Below are 18,959 nucleotides of genomic sequence, written 5' to 3' on the forward strand. Positions count from 1 at the left end.
CTCTGAGCCTCAAATTACTCATCTTTGAAATGGGAATGGCAAAAGTGACCTTTCCATTTACCATGAAGATTCAATAAGGGGTTGGTTATAGTCCTCAGACGGGTGCATAGCAGGTATTTAATATATTTTCACTGAGATTTGTGTGAGATGGACTGGAGAGGCCCTCACATGGAACTGAATTAAAATACTTGCAGTTTTCCCTTCATGCCCTACAGTCTCCCATTTCCCAGGCTTGGCATCCACGGCTCCATATCCACAAGGCCTTTTCTCCCTCCCAACCCCATGTGACAAATCTGACCCACCCTTCAAGGCCCAACTCAAATGGTGTAGTGACAGGAACAAAGAGTCTGAAGTCAGACATCTTCTAAGTCCTTGGGAACACGACCCATGCTGTGTTTTCACCTTCATGCCCTCCTCCCTGAGAGTGCCGGGCACACAGTAGGTCTGCAGTAAGTGATGATGGTGTTAAGAGCTCACGTTTCCTGAACACTTCCTCAGTGTAAAGCACCAGACAGGCACTTTACATGCGTTACTATACTGAAACCTCCCAACTATCCTATAACGTAGGTACAATAAGGAAACTGAGGCTCAAACATGTAGGGGATTTGAGCAAGGTTTGGTTAAAGAGGAAACCAGGATCTGAACTCAGATCTCTATCTCCCAAGGCACTGAGCCATTCTGAACAAAGAACTCAGCCCCAGAACCAACCCCACTGAAGGAGGGTATGTTCTGCCAGTGAACCCAGAGTTCCAGTGCTGCAGGCATCGTTGGGGGTGGGAGGAGTGTGTCCACAACTAGATAAGTTAGGGATGCTTAGTCCCATTTTCCAGATGAGGAAGCTGAGGCACGGGGGACGTTAAATGAGACGGTACAGCTGGTAAGGGAGAAAGCCCTGTTCCAGCCAGACCCAAAAGCCCTAGAAAAGCCCCCAAACCAAAGCAAACTTCCATCGCAGCTGGTGTACCTCATCCCTGGTATATCTTCTCCTGAAAAATGCCTCTGATTCCCTCTACTCAAAGCCCTACTTTTCAAAATATAAAATGCTTGATAGAAACTTCCTGAAGGCACAGGCCTCCTGTTCTGGGGCTCCCCAGTGTGTTATCTGTTCACATAAATCCAAAATCAGACAGAAGCCAAATCAGAGCTGTGGGAAGGAAGAGGGAAAAAAATCTCTGCTCCATCATATTTGTGCTTCTCTGTAAAGTATTTTCCAACTATTCTAAAATGTGTTACTTTGGTAATTGGAGAGAAAAGGGTATTTTTTTTTAAAAAAGAAATAAGTTGCTGCTTCAGGGAAGTTCTGCTATTGATAATGATCCTTTCACTGGAAAACTGTTGGAATGTGAGGTTCACAGGTGCTCTGGACTGGCACATAGTAAATACTATATGAATGTTTGTTAAGTAAGTAAAACTCTGGGCCCTGACCCTCCATAAGCTGTGGGCTTTGGGGCATATCATTGCACTACTCTGAGCCTCAGTTTCTTCACCTGAGAAGTGGGGCAAATCATGGCTTCCTCATAGAGCTGTTGTGATAGTTGAAGTAAATCCGGGATGGTATGAGAATGTGCTGTGTGTGTGTGTGTGTGTGTGTGTGTGTGTACGTTTGGCATAATATTACCAAAATGTATTGAGAAGATAAAGGATTTGAATGGACAATTCTCCAAAGAAGATATACAGAGGCCAATAAGTACATAAAAAGGTGCCCAATATCATTAGACATTAAGAAGTGAAAATCAAAGCCACAACAAGAGGGACTTCCCTGGTGGTCCAGTGGTTAGGACACCGCACTTCCACGGCCGGGGGAATGGGTTTGATCCCTGATAGGGAACTAAGATTCTGCATGCCGCGCGGAGTGGCCAAAAAAAAACACCCCACAACAAGATTCACACATACTAGAATGGCTATAATGAAAAAGAATGACAATAACAAGTATTGGCCAGGACATGTAGAAATTGGAGCCCTCATATATTGCTGATGGGATTGTAAATTGATGTAGCAACGTTGGAAAACAGTTTGGCAGTTCCTCAAAAAGTTATACACAGAGTTACCATATGACCCAGGAATTCCACTCCTAGATATATTCCCAAGAGAACTGATGACAAATGTTTTCATAGCAGCATTATTCATAATAAGCAAAAGTTGGAAACAACCCAAATGTCCATCAACTGATGACTGCTTAAATAAATGTGGTATATCCATACAGAGAGATATTATTCAGTCATAAAAAGAAATGAAGGGGACTTCCCTGGTGGTCCAGTTGTTAAGAATCTGCCTTCCAATGCAGGGGATGTGGGTTCGATCCCTGGCTGGGGAACTAAGATTCCTACATGCCGTTGGGCAACTAAGCCCACACGCACAACTAAAGATCCTGCATGCCGCAACAAAGATTCTGCGTGCTGTGACTAAGACCCGAGGCAGCCAAATAAATAAATTAATTAATTAAAACAAAACAAAGCAAAAAAGAAATGAACTACTGATACCTGCTACAGTGTGGTTGAGTCTTAAAAACATTATGCTAAGTGAAAGAAACCAGACACAAAAGGCTACATATTATATTATTACATTTATGTGAGATGTCTAGAGTAGGCAAACCTATAGAGACAGAAAGTTGATTAGTGCTGCCCGTGTGGGTCGGTTTCATCTTACAGATGAGGAAACTGAAGCTTAGAGAGGCTAAGTTCCACTATGCCCACCTATCTGTGTGACTTCGGACTGGTGGCTTCACCTCCTAGAGGCTTAGTTTTCTCATCTATAAAATGGAGGTGATGACGAGCACCTGAAAGGGTGATTGCACATCCTTCATATTTGTTAGTTCATTTTCCCTTCTCTCTAGCCTTTGGGTGGAAGCTGGTGGGGTTGAAGGGTTAAGGCTGCCATCTAGCGGTGAACTCCAGTACCTGCCAAAAGCCTGCGAGGCTATCTATTAACAAGTTAACCCCCTATGGACTTAGGGAGGAGAAAAAGAATGTGAAAGATGCAGCCCCGCTGGGAAGGCCAGGGCTCCCAGATTGGCCAAACTCTTTACAGATGTTTCCAGACCCTGTAGATGTTTTCCACAGATATTGAGTCTTGTGGGTCTCATTGGAGGAGGACAATCGGATTTAGGTCCCTGTAGAGGTGCCCAGAGGAGCTTGGGGAAGCACAACCTACAATTCATGGGATTATCAATTTATTCCCTCCTTTTCCCGAAGGAACTCTTTAGGTTTTTAAAAAGATTTATTTATTATTTATTTATTTTATTTATTTATTTTTGGCTGCGTCGGGTCTTAGTTGCAGCACGCGGGATCTCTGTTGATGCATGCGGGATATTTCGATGCTGCACGTGGGCTTCTCTCTAGTTGTGGCGGCGGGTTTTTTCTTCTCCAGCTGTGGTGTGTAGGTTCCAGAGCGTGTGAGCTCTGTAGTTTGAGGCATGGGGCCTCTCTAGCTGAGGTGAGTGAGCTCAGTAGTTGTGGCACGCGGGCTTAGTTGCCCCGTTGCAAGTGGGATCTTAGTTCCCTGACCAGGGATCCAACCCACGTCCCCTGCATTGTAAGGTGGATTCTTTACCACTGGACCACCAGGGAAGTCCCCCAGAAGGAACTCTTTAAAACACACATTTGCTTATGGTCTTGCAAATAGCTCCCAGCATGGCCTGACCACCCCACCCCCTGCCAGCCCCTCTGATCTTCAGCCTCCTTCACACAGGGACCTTAGGCTCTCATAAAACACACTTTTTCTGACAACCCCTCTGACCTCCCTGCTCACCCTGTAAGCCCACGGTATTCTCTCTGCTTGGGATGCTTCTCTCCACCTCTTCTACCAGGAAAAAAAGTCTGCTCTCAGACACAAGTTTCTCAGATACACAGCTCATTGAGAATGCTGTATACCCCATATGCACATGTGATCTCAAACAATGCTTAGTAAAAATGGGTGTGTTTTCCATTGACAGATGAATGGATAAATAGGATGTGGTGCATATATACAACTGAATATTACTCCTCCATTAAAAAGAATAAAATAATGCCATTTGCAGCAACATGGGTGGACCTGGAGATTATCATACTAAGTGAAGTAAGTCAGACAAAGACAAATATAATATGATATTGCTTACATGTGGAATCTAAAAAAAGATACACATGAACTTATTTACGAGACAGAAACAGACTCACAGACTTACAGAATGAACTTATGGTTACCAGGAAGGAAGGTGGTAACCAGGGGGCAGGATAGATTGGGAGTCTGGGATTGACATGTACACAGTGATATATTTAAAATAGATAGCCAACAAGGACCTACTGTATAGCACAGGGAACGTTGCTCAATATTCTGTAATAACCTAAATGGGAAAAGCATTTGAAAAAGAATAGATACATGTATATGTAAAACTGAACCACTTTGATGTACACCTGAAACTAACACAACATTGTTAATTAACTATGCTCCAATATAAAATAAAAAAAATTTTTAAATCGGTGTATTTTAACTCTTTAGTTGAACAGAATTGAAGCCTGGGACAGCAACATCAAGAATCCAGATCAATTATTAACATAAAAAAACAAGACTCAGAAGTATTTTGAAATAAGCAAGACATTCAGTCTTTGGAGTCCAAGTGGTATTGGCCACAGTATGAGTATGTGTGGTGATAGCTTACAGCACCCATTTCTCAGAAGCTGACTCTGATCCCTGCTCCCCACCTCCTGTTAGGAATCTCAATCTGTCATCACTTCATATTGTAATTGTTTTTCTGTTCTGTCCTTCCCCACCAGATTTAAGTCACTCCTTGTCTTCTTTATCTTCACACCCCAGTATCCAGCCCAGTGCCCATCGTGGAATAGAAGCCCAAGAATTGCTTATTGAACTGAACTCAGTGAAAGATTTTTGGAATAGTTGAGAGGCTACTTGGCCACTGTCAGAGGCTCTGTGACTCTGCAAGCCAAAGAGGTCGCCAGGGTCAGAATTCTCAGGTATCTCTTATTCCTGGTTTACGGAGAGAGGAGAAGTATCCCTCTGCCCCCATGATCATTCCTCCCCCCAAATGCAGATAAAAATGATACAAATAGTAGTAAAGCAAGTATATTCATACCCCAAATCCACTTCAGTTACCATGAAGTGGTACCATAGCCCTAAGAAGAAGCCACAATTAGCCCCATTTTACAGGTGAAAGAACTGAGGCCAGGAGTAGCTCAAGATATGCCTGAAGGCACACAGCTTAAGAAGTGTCAGGGCACAGAATTTTATTTACTATGTGCTAGTCACTGTTCTGAAGGCTTATAAATCTTATTTTATATAATCCTCATAACATCCCTATGAAGTATTGTTATCACTCCCACTTTACATATGAAGAAACTGAGACTCAGAGAGTTTAGGAACTTTTCCCAAGATCACAGGGCTGGTGATGGTGGAGCAGGTTTTGAGCCAGGGCAGTCTGGGTTCACCCTCTCAACCACTCTGCTACCTTTCCTTCCTTCTGGATATCGTCTGAAAGCCTTGGCTTCAGCATGTATAAGTAGGATAAGAACACCCACATCTCAGAGTGGCTGTGAGGATTAGATCTGCGTGTGGGCGTCTGGAACACACTAGATACCAAGGAAAAAGAGGTAATAATTTTTGTTCCTCTTGAGAGCCGAAGCTGACAATTGCAGCAACTGGCCACCAGGGGGAAATCATGCGCTGAAGACCTAATACCTTCCCAGGCCCTGGTTCCATGGTTAACAATTCCGCTGAGACCTTACTTTCCCTGTGCCCAACCCTGTAATCAATGACATCTCACCAGTGCAGAACCTCAAAGAACTAACCTTCTTGCAAAAGAAATAAGGTTTAGGCCTTAAACGCATCCAAGGCCCCTTTGCCAACACCAGTTCTGGGAGGATGTATGTTGTGGGGAGCCCAGCTGTGTCCCACTTGGTGGTGGCAGTGGTGGGGGGTGGTGATTATCAGGAGTGCCCCTTCTGCTGGAGGCTGGGCTCCTGGAGCCACAGCTGCAGGGTGAAGGGTAGCAGGGAGGGCTTTGAAATTGTCTCCCTAGGGATTTCCATGGTTACAGATTGGTGCCGGCAGACCACTAGGCTGGGTCCTTTATCTGTATTGTCTCGTGGGGAGACAATGGGCTTTAGGGATGTGGGGGGCCTCCATGCAGATCACTGCTGCAGCAGGGCCCTTGTGTGCCCTGCTCTGTGAATCTCCTGACCCCGGCTTCTGGGGCTGAGAGACTGGGGCATGGGGGTCAGCCTTGGCAATCACTCCTTGCTTTAGGGTACAACACTACTGCTGCAGAGACTTGGGAGAGGCCATCTTTCAGGCTCCAAAACACAAAGCTGCAGAGGCCACAGGGTATTCAATAAAAAGCACACATTTTGGAGTCAGCCCTGATTATATCATGATTCTGACTTGGACAAGTTATTTTACCTGCCTGAGTGTCAGTTTCCTCATCTGGAAAGTGGGGGCAGCACCTGCTTTATAAAATTACTGTGAGGAAGCATTAAGCACAAAGCCTGGTGTCAAGATGCTCAGAGAGGACCTGAGCTCAGACGGGCTCATAGCATATCCGGGTCATAGGACCAGCTCTGTCACTCACTCTGTGGCCTTAACCAAGGCCCTTCTCCTCTCTGGGCCCTAGCTTTCCCATGTGTGACTTGGGGACTTCGAAAGGTTTATCAAGGATGAGATGAAATGATGATAAGAAAATGCTTGGAAAAACAGAAATCAAACCTTGAACACACAACTCTGCCTTCCAGGACTTAAAGGTACTTGTAATATACAGCACATGATCATAGGGGGCATGTGGCATTTGGGTGAGTTGAATCTTTGGAGCTACGGCAGAAAAGGGAGATTATTTAGGAGGCGGGACCTGCAGGGTCTCAGAGTCAGGGAGTTATTCCAGAAAGATCTGCCACCCTGATTAACAAAAGAAACAAAAGCACAGAGAGGGAATTCCCTGGTGGTCCAGTGGTTAGGACTCCGTGCTTTTCACTGCTGAGGACACAGGTTTGATCCCCGGTGGGGGAACTAAGATCCCACAAGCCTCGGGGAACAGCCCCCCCCCCAAAAAAAATAGCACAGAGAACTGAAGGGACTCAGCTCTCTGCCACCCCAGTTTAATCACCTTGTCCTGTCACCAGCTTCTTCTCCAAGGAAAGGGTGTGTCTAGGTGGAGAGGAAAGGAAGGAGTAAGGGAAATTTATTGTCACTTATGGGACACGTTTAAATGAGGTTAAGTTGATCGTTAGCCCCATTTTATAGATAAGGAAACTAAAGATTGCTATTATGGTTATTCAACTGGATTGGCCAACCAATGTATAAGATCCCAAAATAAAAATAATTTGCCTGCAGAATGGAAGACAGAACTTGCTCAAGGGAAAAGTAAAACAATCCCTTCACCTTTAAATAATCAGCAGAGGGACTTCCCTGGTGGTGCAGTGAATGGGACTCTGCTCCCAATGCAGGGGGCCCAAGTTCGATCCCTGGTCAGGGAACTAGATCCTACCGGCATGACGCAACTAAGAGGTTTGCATGCTGCAACTAAGGAGCCCACATGCTGCAACTAAAGAGCCCACCTGCCACAACTAAGACCCGGTGCAACCAAATAAATAAATAAATACATATTTTTAAAATAAATAAATAATCAGCAGAGGGAATCAAAAACTTTTAAATGTCTATCACTCCTCCTTCCATTAAGATGACTTAGCCCAGAGTCTTGCACGCAGTAAGTATTCAGGAAATGAAAGTTCTTATCACCACTACTGTTTTTATTAAATTTACTGCGACACATTCAATGCAGGGGATACAAAGGTAAATAAAACTCCCTCCTGTCTTTGAGGAATTCAGCTTACTGAGAGGGAAAGGGGGGGTGCAAAAAATAATCTCTTACACCTGCTGGACTTTACAATGTACAAACCACTTTTACATGCATCATCTCACTGAATTCTCAAAACAATCTCATGAGGAAGGCATTTTTCCCATTTTAGAGATAAGGAAACTGAGGCTCAGTGGGCTCCAATGACTTGCCCAGACATTGTAAAATATGAATAAAAGAGGAAAGAAACTAATTTTAGGAGGAAAACCACCTTTATTGGATGAGCAGATGTGTTTTAAAAGCAATAAAGAAAAACAAAGCAATAAAGTATATTAATTATATAAGGCACAAAGACCACAATCCGGTTTTATTAAAGAATATAAAAAAGATACCTCTTACCGAGTTAAAAAAACAGCCAGGCTTTGAAGAACTCTCACTCATGGAGCAATGACTACGTGCCAGGCACTTTTTGTGCATTTCTCTAATCCTCACAGCAACCCTGAAAGGTAGAAACGGTTAGCCCCCCTTCACAGATGAGAAGCCAAAGCTCAGAGAGGTGAAGCTAGTGCACGGCAAGGAGGGGTGAGAACGAGGACTGAGACCTGGGCTCTGATGCTCAGGTTACGAGCTAGAGCCAGGGCTTCCTCCCAGGTCAGTTTTGCCAAGGAAATCTCCTGCTGAGAGGTGAGCACAGCTTCTTGTCTCCCTCCACAGAGCACAGTGAGTGGGAGGGAGGTGCAGGCAGCTCTCCAAGGTAAGAGGAAGCAGCACAGCATAGCATGGCCTTCTTCACAGTGTGTGTGCGTGTGTCTTCATGTATGTGTGTGTGTACACGCACATGTGTGGCTGTGTGTGAAGTTGGCTGGGCTCTGGGTCTCACAAAACCATATGATTGATCTGTACTCCTTCCTGAAATGTCAATCTTATTTTTTAAAAATTGAGACATTACAATGCTATATAAAAGCACAGATGGCTATAGAATGTATGAGAACACACTTCACGTGGTATGCTAAGATAAGGAATGACAGCTAGCATTTGGGGGGTTCCTATTACGTGTCAAGCATTAGACTGAGAGTGCTATGTGTTAACTAATTTAATCCTCACAAAGTAGGGACTTTTATTATCCCCATTTTATAGGTGCAGACACTGCGGATGAAGGAAGCTAAGGAATTTGCCCAAGTTCACACTGCTAGTGGGGGACTGCAGGCACTCATAGGCGTTTCAGTAGCCAAATATTGTAGGTTCAATTGAAAGTTTACTAAAAGATTCACAGGGACTTCCCTGGCGGTCCAGTGGTTAAAACTCCATGCTTCCAAGGCAGGGGGGTGCGGGTTAGATCTCTGGTCAGGGAACTAAGATCCCACATGCTGCAAGGCGGGGACAAAAAAAAAAAAAAAAAATCCAAAAAGATTCACAGATGAGGATGATGACAAAGAAGCATGTGGCTCCTGCCCCACTAGATCTTGATAAAATTATAAGGGCTGGGCTTCCCTGGTGGCGCAGTGGTTGAGTCCGCCTCCCGATGCAGGGGACACGGGTTCGTGCCCCGGTCCGGGAAGATCCCACATGCAGCGGAGCGGCTGGGCCCGTGAGCCATGGCCGCTGAGCCTGCGCGTCCGGAGCCTGTGCTCTGCAGCGGGAGAGGCCACAGCAGTGAGAGGCCCGCGTACCGCAAAAAAAAAAAAATTATGAGGGCTGCCAATTTCAAGCATCTCATCTGTGCCAGGTACTCTATCTCTACTGTCTTATTTAATTCCTACAACAACCCTATGAAAGAGGTACTATTGGGAGTTTCAGATGAAAAACTGAGGCTCAGAGAGGTGGTCACACAGCTAAGAAGTGGCAGAGACAGGTCTGTCTGATCACAAAGCTCCTGCCACGTTCAGCCTCCAGGTCCTCTGGCCTCTGGGTCATGTCCTTCCTACCCCAAACCCCAACCCCCATTCTCTTCTAAAAAGGGGTGCTTTCATGAGTAAGCTGGCTCTGGCTCAGGCTGAGCCTGGGTCTAAAGCTCTGTCCTTCTACCAGCTGAAAACACATTTGTCATGAAATAATTACAAATCCCAATAACGAGAAAGTAGTAGCTGGGCACGGACTGGGAGTGTGAAGATCTGGTTTTTAATCTCTAGGTCTGTGAGGGGGTCTTTCTCTATGACATTGGATGAGTTGCTTACCCCCTCTGGGACTCCAGTTTCTCCATCTGTGAAACGGGACTATTCCTAACTCCATCTGTGACTTACTGAGTGCCTCCATGTGCCGGCAGGCTTCTCAGTGCTTTACCTTTATGCCTCACTAAATACTCAGCAGGACTCTGCGGTGGCTCTGTGCTGGTTCTCTGAGGCTCAGAGAGGGAAAGGAGCTTGTCCAAGGTGGCAGAGCCTGGGAGTGGAGATGCTGGACTGCAGCCCTGCTTCTTAAGTCCGTGCACTATTTCTCAAGGCACCAAGCTGTCCTGCTGATCAGATACTCCTGTGTGTGTGTGAAAGGCCTCTGAAGAACACACATGCTAGAAAGGCAGTGCTGAGAGGCTGGGATTGGATTATGCCAACAATACTGCCACCCGGAAAGATGAGGGAGGAATCATGTGAGGAATCTGACAACCATGCCCAGCAAGCTCTGCGGATGATGTCACCCAGGGCCTACCAAGTGCCAGGCGCTTTACATATGTCGTCTGCTTTAAACATCACAGCAGCCACCTAAGGCTCTGAGAGGATAAATAACTTACCTGTGATGGCATAGCTAACACATGACAAAGCTAGGATTTCAGCCAGCATCTCTCTGATTCCCAAACTCACAGAAACTACGGGAGGGCTGTGGGGTCTGGCTGAGGCCAATTCTGTGTGACCATTGGTTTGTACAAAGTTAAAAGAACTGCAGGGAATTCCCTGGCGGTCCAGTGGTTAGGACTCGGCGCTTTCACTGCTGTGGCTTGGGTTCTAAGTCCCTGGCTGGGGAACTAAGATCCTGCAAGCCGTGGGGCACGACCAAAAAATATATAAAATTAAATAAAATTAAAAACTGCAGGCATCAACAGGACTGGATGTGGAAGCTATGTTGGAGACCTGGGCTCTGACACTTACTCCAGGGACCTCTGGCAGGTCCCTTAATATCTGTGAGCCTCACAGGGGTGAAATGGAGGCAGTCCCCTGGTCTCGCATTACCACATAGACTAAAATGCTGTGTACTAGTGAATGGCCTTTCTTGCTTTCTTTCTGCTGTCTTTGAATGTGGAGTCAAACTTGTCGAGGGAAATGTGATGGACAGGAGTCAGGACCAACATTTAGGCCCCTCAGGGCCCACCTGGATGAACCCTGGGTGGAAGCTGGGATCAACCCTTCATGCATCTGGACCCAAAGCAGGAACTGCCAGGGACCATGGTAGGGAAGAGACGTGTGTGAGCGGTGGTGGAGGGGACTGTCTGTCTTGATGGTCCCTAAGTACTTGTCTCCTCCCCTCAGAACCTATAGTGGCCAAGTACCCAGTGTCTTGAAACCTTTTTTTTTTTTTTTTTTTTTTTTAATGCCAAAAATGGCATAGGCTGGAAACAAAACCAGGTTCAGGAAGAACCTGGATCGGTGAGCGGGCAGGTTATTCTGGGGAGTCTGCCTTGGGTACCCTCATTGCCACACAACACACACTTTTAGCCCCAAACTGACCAACTGCCAGCTGGCCAGCGACCACCTCAACTTAGGGTAATGAGTTCCATATGTTTCCATAAGAACCCAGCTAAGCTTTTCCCCAGCAGTTCTTAAAAAGTGTTCTCTCTCCTCCCTGGCTTCACTTGGCCACCCTTGTTTCATTTGCTCCAAATGAGGGCGCGAGGGAGGGGGCTGGGTGGCAATGACAAGGAGACAATGCTTTAGGGAGTCACCATTCCATGACTTCACATTTCCAGATCCTCAGGTGAGGATCTGCGCAGTCCACCAGCCCCTGGCAGTCCCTCTGTGAGATCTGTGTGATTCCTGAAGCCTCTCAGGGCCTCAGCTGCCCCATCTCTAAAGTGGGAATAGCAATCCTTGCTCTGGAGAGGCAGAGTATCACACGAAGTTTCCTAGATACAAAGTTAGGAGGCATGGGCTCGAGTCCTGTCTTTTTTTTTGGCCACACTTGCGGGATATTAGTTCCCCCACCAGGGACTGAACCTGGGTCACGGCAGTGAAAGTGCTGAGTCCTAACCACTGGACCGCCAGGGAATTCCCTCAAGTTCTGTCTTGACCACGAATTTGCTGTGTGTCCCTGAGCAGGCTCCTTCCCCTCTTGGGCCACATGTGTGACCTCTAAGGGTCCTTCCATCCCTGACAGCCTTTAGGTTTATGAACAAATGACAGAAGGGTACAGGGAAGAGCATCAACTTACCTGTTAAACATGGGTGGCTCCAAGGCCGGATCCCTTGGAAGCCCAAGGCCCCCCTGCCACGGCCAGCGTTACTGCCAGTCTGACCATGGCCTGGCCCAAGGAGGGTTTTGCCTCCAGGCTCTGGCACAAGGTAGGAGCAGGGTGGTGTTGAGGACAGGGAGTGTCCCAGATGGATGGGCAGCTCCACAGCCTGGGTGATGCAGGGAGAGGCTATGGTCAGCCCCCAGACATGGAGAGATATGAATCCGAGTTCAGAGAGCTACAGCGCCGCCTTCCCCTTATCTGGCTTACCAAAGGCAACCCCTAAATTCTGGTCTCTGGGTGACCTACTACCCTGATCCAGACTGTCCACTGACTCTACCCAAAGACTGACTCACTAGCCTTGGCCACTGATGCTATTCAGACTAACCCTCACACCCTGTCTATTAAGCCCAGCCACAGACTGACGGCTGCCAACTTCTACCCACTCTATCTCCAAACCTTGCCAGTCTGGCTGAACCCCAATTCTGGCCACACTCTGACCCCTCACTCTACTTTCAGACTGACCCCTGATTTCGGTCACAAAGTGACCCCCTGACCTTGCCACTGACTGACCCTTAACAGCAGAAATAATCAGAGAACAATTAAATGCTAAACTCTAAGTAAAATAGGACAGGGAGGAGAGTCGGGCGGGGTGGGGAGGGAGGCTGGGCGGAGGGCAGAGGCTTGGCGGAGGGCACAGGCTTCCCGGAGGACCTCGGTGGGCCTGGGGCCACACTCGGAAGGTCAGAGAGGCCTTGTGCGGGGCACGTCGCAGGCGCTCGAGGAATGCGAGTTGCCTGAAAGAATGAAGGAAGGAAGGAACGGGGTGCGATCCAGGGCGGCAGCCCGGCCCGGGCAAAGCTGCCGAGGCAGGAAGCGGGGTGGGGGCGCGCCGAGGCTGCAGCGGCCCGAGCGCAGCTGGGGGCAGCGGGAGAGCAGTCGGGTCAGCAACTCCGCTGGGTGGGGGGCCCCCCAGGCCGGGAGGCTGGGAACCGGGAGGCCGCGCTGCTGGCAGAGTGGTTGGGTAGCCGCGAGGCTCCGGATGGGCTGGGAGCCCCGCCCGCAGGCTGCGGAGGGAGCCGGAGCCAGAGCGGAGCCAGCGCTCAGACATCCGGGCGCCAGCGAACACCTGCGAGCGGCCCCCAGGGCCCGCGGGGGGAGCGCGGGTCGCCGGGCCGGGGGCGGGGCCAGCTAGGCTCCGCCCATCCGGGCTCTGGGCCACGTGGGCCGAGCCTCCGCCCCTGCCCCGGCGCAGAGAAGAGGCTGAGGGGAACGCCTCTCCCAGTAGAGCAGGGAGCGGGCCGAGCGGACCCGAAGGCGCAGTTCTGCGAGAAAGAGAGAGCGAAAGGAGGATTTAGGGTGTAGCCTGGGGAATGGAGAAGAGTGGTAGCCATGAGAGGTGATGAGACCGGGAAGACAGATAATTGACGGTTGTCCGGCACATCCACAGCTAAGGAGAGCTGTAACTGGCCTTCTCGGAAAGGGCACCATCTCCAGTGTCACAGGCATGAATTTGAATCCCTGCTTTGTTACTTAGGAGCCGTGTGGCCACGGGCAAGTTACTTCGCCTGTTCTGAATCTGTTTTTTTATTGACACAGTAAGAATCCCTTCCAAAAGTCCGTTTTTCAGAGCTGATGCAATAGTGAACTGTAAGACTCAGTTAATAGTGAATCTTGTATTTTCAGGGAGCCTGGTAGATGCTTTACGCATGTTATTTTTAATCCGAACCACAGGCCTGCAAAGGGAGTACCATCATCCCACTTCACAAATAAGAGGGAGACCTGGGGTGGGCTTAAGGTCTTTCATTCAGCAAGCACTTACTGGGGACCAAATATGTGCCAGGTAAAGGGAATGGTGAGGGGAAAAAATTGGCCTGGAGTAGAGGTAAGAACATGGACTAGATGGTGCTGGATGGTGCCTTGCTGTGGCACTCCCTTGCTTTGTGACCTGGATCAAGTTAATCAGCCTCTCTGAATCTGTTTCCTCTGTAAAATGGGAATAATGATACCCACTTTGCTGGGTTGTGGTGAGGATTAGAAAAAATTAAGATAAAATAGAGCCTGGCACCTGGTAGGCATTTGATAGGTGTTTATGGCAGAAGACAACTATCCTGAGTTTTCTCACCTAAGGTCAAATTGCTTTCACTCCCTAATGACTAATGAGTTGGTGTACTGGTTTCAACGGTTGTCCCAGCCACCTGACCAGCTCAGTCTCGGAGGACCTTACAGGCAATTTCCTTGGAATTAGCTTAATAATACCTTGTAGGTGTGTGATGCATTTCAAAGGACTTTCCCACCATTATCTCTGTCCAGGGAGGCAGCAGTGCAAGAACCACCAGCTGCTGGGCAAGGGAGGAGAGAGGCTAGGAGAGGTGAGGTGTCTTGCTCAAGCTCACATGGCAGATGAGCGATTCAGCTCTTCCTAGCCTTCCCCAGTCCCGCAACTTCCGAGCAGGAAGCAGCATACTGTGGCAGAAAGGGCACAGGACGTTGAGTTCAGTGCCTGGCTTTACTGCAATTAATGGTGTAATGTGGGGCCGGGTGCCTCAGAATTGTTTTCTCAATATCAGCATTCTCATACAGATGTGGAAACCGAGGCTGAATAGACGCAGTTGCTAGCTTGCAGTCAAACTGCTAGTATGTGGCAGACAAGGATTTGCACCCTTGTGTGGCTGACTCCAGAGCCACCAGAGGACACCGAACAAATGATCCAAGGTAGACCCAGCCTGGGTCTTGTACTTACTTGGTTTGAAGCAAGAGTTCCTCACATGGGGTGTGAGGGCTTCCCAGGGCATTGGAGGTATACTATTGCTCTGCAAAGTTTGTGTGTGTGTGTGTGTATCTTCTGAAGAGAGCATTCATACCTTACATCAGATCATCAGAGAAGACCAGGAAACAGGCTAAGAACAATGGTCAGCTTGGAGGGTGGTTTGCAGAGACAAAGGTTGCCTCCCCTCCACGTGCCCCTGTTCGCCCCTGAAAGCTCACCAGGGTTAAGGCATGAAGGTGGGTGATGACGTGACCTGTTTGTTATGGAATATTGAAGTAACTCATGCCAGTGGCCAACACACATATGAGATCATATCATAAACGGGAATCTCGTGAGGCCAGGTGCCTGGTGGAACCCACCTGGGGAAGTGCCAGGTGGGGGCAAAGGAGGATGGCATGGTTTGGGGGTCTTGCCCTCTGCCTGCCTCTCAGGCCTGGCTCCATGGAATAGCCAGTCTCAGACCCTGCTCCTGTCCACTGCTATCATAGTCACTGTAGTTAAGGTTAAAATCCCATCTCTGCCTCTCAAGGGGTTGTGTGAACCTGGCTCCAACCCATTATCCATGAGCCTCAATTTTTCCATTTCTGAAATAGGGCTAAAGATGCTTACAGAATAGGCTCCCAATGGAGATACGAGGAGGATATACCAGAAATAAGGGCTGTACGGCCTCTTCCTCAAATTCCCAGTCTAGGCTCAGAATCTTCAACTACCTGGTGGTAGAGGGATTTGTTCCCATATTTCCCAACCAGCACCAAAATCCTGATCAGACTGGCTGAAGATTTGAGGGAAAAGACCCCTCTCCTATTTTCTCCAACTTTGAACGCCCAAGAGAAAATTAAAACAGAGAACGTGAAAAGGGAAATGAAACCAAGCCCAATGATCCATTTATTCAATTCTGAAATGGGTCTATCAACCACCAACCCTGCCTGGGCACCAGGTGAGGCTTCTCTTCCACATCCCCTGCTAGAAAGACATCATGAATAATTAATGGCATTGAAGAAGACAGCCATCTGCCAGTTAGCAAAACAGCTCTCAAAATACCTAAGAGCTGAGACTCAGGAGACCCGATTTCTATCCTGAGCCCCCAACTTGCTGGGTGAGCTTGTGCCAGTCACTTCCCTTCTCCAGTCTTCCCTCACTTGTTAAATGAGACAGGACAAGGCTCTTCTTTGCACCCAATGGATGTGGGGCTCCCCGCCTTCCCCGGCCTTAGCTGGGTATTCTCCCATCTCCCTTTTAAGGGAATAAGCAAGTTTGCTTTTCCCAAGCTCCAACACGTTAATTTAGTCCCCCTAAATTCAGTCTTGTGAGAAACTGTTAGCACTTAAGGAATCAAATTACATACACAAGTGTTTAAAAACCGTTTATTATGCAAAATGTTAACTTTTATAAAAAGTTTAATATACATCGCATGGTTACAGAAAGTCACCTTCCTGCAAAAAAGGTACAAAAGCTAAATACTCTATTATAGAGTTCATAATCAGGGCAACAGAGCCTTTCTCCAAGGAGACCAGAAGACCAGCTCTACCGCTGCCTTGCCAGAGTTTGGAGAGCAGCCAGCCCCGCCCCCCATACACCTCCACACACTGAAAGACAGTCTTTAAACTTGGGGGTGGGGTGAGGGCTAGGGGAGGTTGCCCAGCTGGTGCCCAGAGCTAGCTCTGGCTCTTTAGGCCACCCAAGTTCACAGTCCTTCGCTCCCGGGCGCAGGTCCAGCCTCGAGGCAGGGGTTTGGGGAAGTCAAGTGGGCAGGGCGAGGTTGGGGCCCATCCATGCCCTCGGGCTTCCGGCCGTAGAGGGTCCCGGGTCCCAGGCGGAACGGGCGCCAGCACCTGCGTTCTGGGCGGGGGAGGAAAGAAGACCAGGGAGCCGTCAGTTTCCGCCGAGCGCGCCGAGGCGGGGGCCGGCCGCAGACTGGCCGGCGCCAAGGAGGAAACTTGGTCTCTACCTCCAGCTGATAACTCCGCGCCCCACGCTGCCCCCACCCAGTTGGCGCCAAAGGACCACAGGCGGAGCTTGCACCATCCCTCCCTCTTGGAATTAACACTAGCTGGGAGGGGGCTGAGGAAAACACGGATCCTTTAAGGACTCCAAGCTACAAACAGACTGGCTACTTTATTTAGTCGGACCCGCGCCTACTTTCTCGCGTCTTTGACCGTGTGTTTAAGGTTGAAACGAACACTGGATGGGAATTGGTTCCGTCATTCATTTGATGTGACCACGGGCAAGTCACTTGCACCTCTCTGGACTCGGTTTGCCTAAACCGAGGGGGCGCGGTAATCCCTTAAAAGGCCTACCAACTCCAGGATTTGCCACTTAAGCACCAGCTGCTCCCCTTCCCCGCTCCCGGGAGAAGGCGTGGATACTCACCTGGAGGCGCCAGGACGTCCAGGTCAGTGGCAGAAGCTCCTTTGGTCGTTGGAGATCACAAGTTCCGGAGCAAGCTCGGCTGTCTGAGAGAAGGAAAACGGGAGAGTTATGCACGACGCTAGGAAGTTCTAGGGGTCCCGCAGCATCCCAGCCCTGGAGCTCAGCCCCGCCCCTGCTCCAAGCACGCCCACGCGCACCTGGATGGGAAGATGCGGGCCGTCTGGGGGTCCAGGAGCGGGCTCGGCCAGGACCACCTGAAGGTCGAGGATGTAGTCGATGACGCGCTGCAGGATTTCCACCTGGCTAAGCTGAGTGCCTCGCGGGACTCCGGGTACCAGTTCCCGCAGACGCGAGTAGCAGTGGTTCATGTCGTCAAGCAGGCTCAGCGGCTCCTCAGCTGCCGGGCTCTTGCCGCGGCCCCGCGCGATGGCCAGGCTGCGTTCCGACAGGCAGCACACCGCCTCGTAGCAGCCGCGCACCGGGCTCAGCGCCTTCATATTGAGGAATGAGGTTGGAAGTGCCGAAAGAAGCAAAAAGCCAAAGAATCCCTTGAGCAGCTAGCAACGCGCGTACTCTCACGGAGGTCCGCAGTTATAGAGCCCGCCTGGAAGGCACGCCCCTTTATGCAAAACAGCCCGCCTGGGCCCCGCCTCCGTCGACCCTGGGCGTTCACAGCCCGGGTAAATTGCAAACAGGCTTCCTCTGGCGGGTCTGACGCCGAATACCGCGGAGCCGCGGATTCAAAGAATGAGGAAGCGCTGATACAGAGGAGAGGCGGGCCTCTTTGCCAGAAAGGATTTAAAAAATCACTTAAAACCATTAACTTTAAGAATTTGCCTTTTCCTGGCAGCGCCCCAGATCTTAGAGCTCCCCTGCCCCCTGCCAGTCCACCCACAGCCCAACACTGGTTCGAACTCACAGTCCTCCGAGGTCGTAAATCCCCGAACAGCAAAGAAGCTTTTTTTTTTCTTTTTTTTTTTTTTGGTAAGCAAAAGATTTTTCAAGGGAAACTTGTAAGGAATTAGTGCCGCCTTGTTCCCCAATTTGCTGTTCGTCTGACCTCCAGACTCACTGGCGTCAGGAATTATCTTGTGACCAGAGGGGAAAAAAATTAATTGCGGTGAAGCTGAGGTTACAATGAAGAAAACAGATTTGGGCTAGGCGCTGAGATTGCAGAAGGAGGAGGGGAAGGGGGTTTGAGCAAAGAACACTATTTATTTGAGCAACAGGGGGAAAGAAAAAAAAAAGAAAGAAAGAAAGCAGCCTGAATCGTGCTTTTTGCATGGGGAAGGAAGAGAGCTCCCATTCTCTGGCCCCAAGCACTCCATAAGGAGCCAAATATATGCCCAGTTATATTTTGGAAGCGAGTTTGATTAGAATTTTGGACAGGGTTTTGAGTTGGGGTGCAGAAGGGATGATTTCTAAATAACCTTTTTTAGGAGTTCCCGTTAGGTCAGCAAATCTCTTTTAACTCTCACTTCTCCCTTCCCCCATTCTCCACACACCTCTATGCGGAAAACAATAGTTTGGTAATTTCATCACTCTATTGTCTATCCCTCTCTGCTATGGAAGGGCAGGCCACCTGGACTGGATTATTCTTAGCCTTGCTGAAATGGCTCCAGCTCTATCTGAGAGTCCAGGAAAGGGACCACGGGACAGGCAAGTAAG

At 48.9% G+C, this 18,959-nt stretch overlaps 1 protein-coding gene across 1 annotated transcript; it reads right to left on the reverse strand.

The window, feature by feature from the left end:
• Positions 1-16,271: 16,271 nt before the first annotated feature.
• Positions 16,272-17,880, reverse strand: ID3 (inhibitor of DNA binding 3). Its single transcript, XM_060080769.1, has 3 exons — positions 17,489-17,880; positions 17,292-17,374; positions 16,272-16,760 (listed from the first exon to the last, which is right to left on the reverse strand). The coding sequence occupies exons 1-2, from the start codon at positions 17,786-17,788 to the stop codon at positions 17,315-17,317; spliced, it is 360 nt and encodes a 119-aa protein (XP_059936752.1). The 5' UTR covers positions 17,789-17,880; the 3' UTR covers positions 16,272-16,760; positions 17,292-17,314.
• Between the last annotated feature and the right edge of the window lie 1,079 nt (positions 17,881-18,959).

Source organism: Mesoplodon densirostris, chromosome 2 (assembly GCF_025265405.1).
Source record: "Mesoplodon densirostris isolate mMesDen1 chromosome 2, mMesDen1 primary haplotype, whole genome shotgun sequence".
Classification (NCBI taxonomy): Eukaryota; Metazoa; Chordata; class Mammalia; order Artiodactyla; family Ziphiidae; genus Mesoplodon; species Mesoplodon densirostris.

Coding starts and splice junctions, on each gene's coding strand:
- ID3 (XM_060080769.1), bottom strand. CDS start 17,788: ATGAAGGCGCTGAGCCCGGTGCGCGGCTGCTACGAGGCGGTGTGCTGC. Junction 17,375..17,488: donor GCCCGCATCTTCCCATCCAG/GTGCGCGTGGGC, acceptor TCCTTCTCTCAG/ACAGCCGAGCTTGCTCCGGA.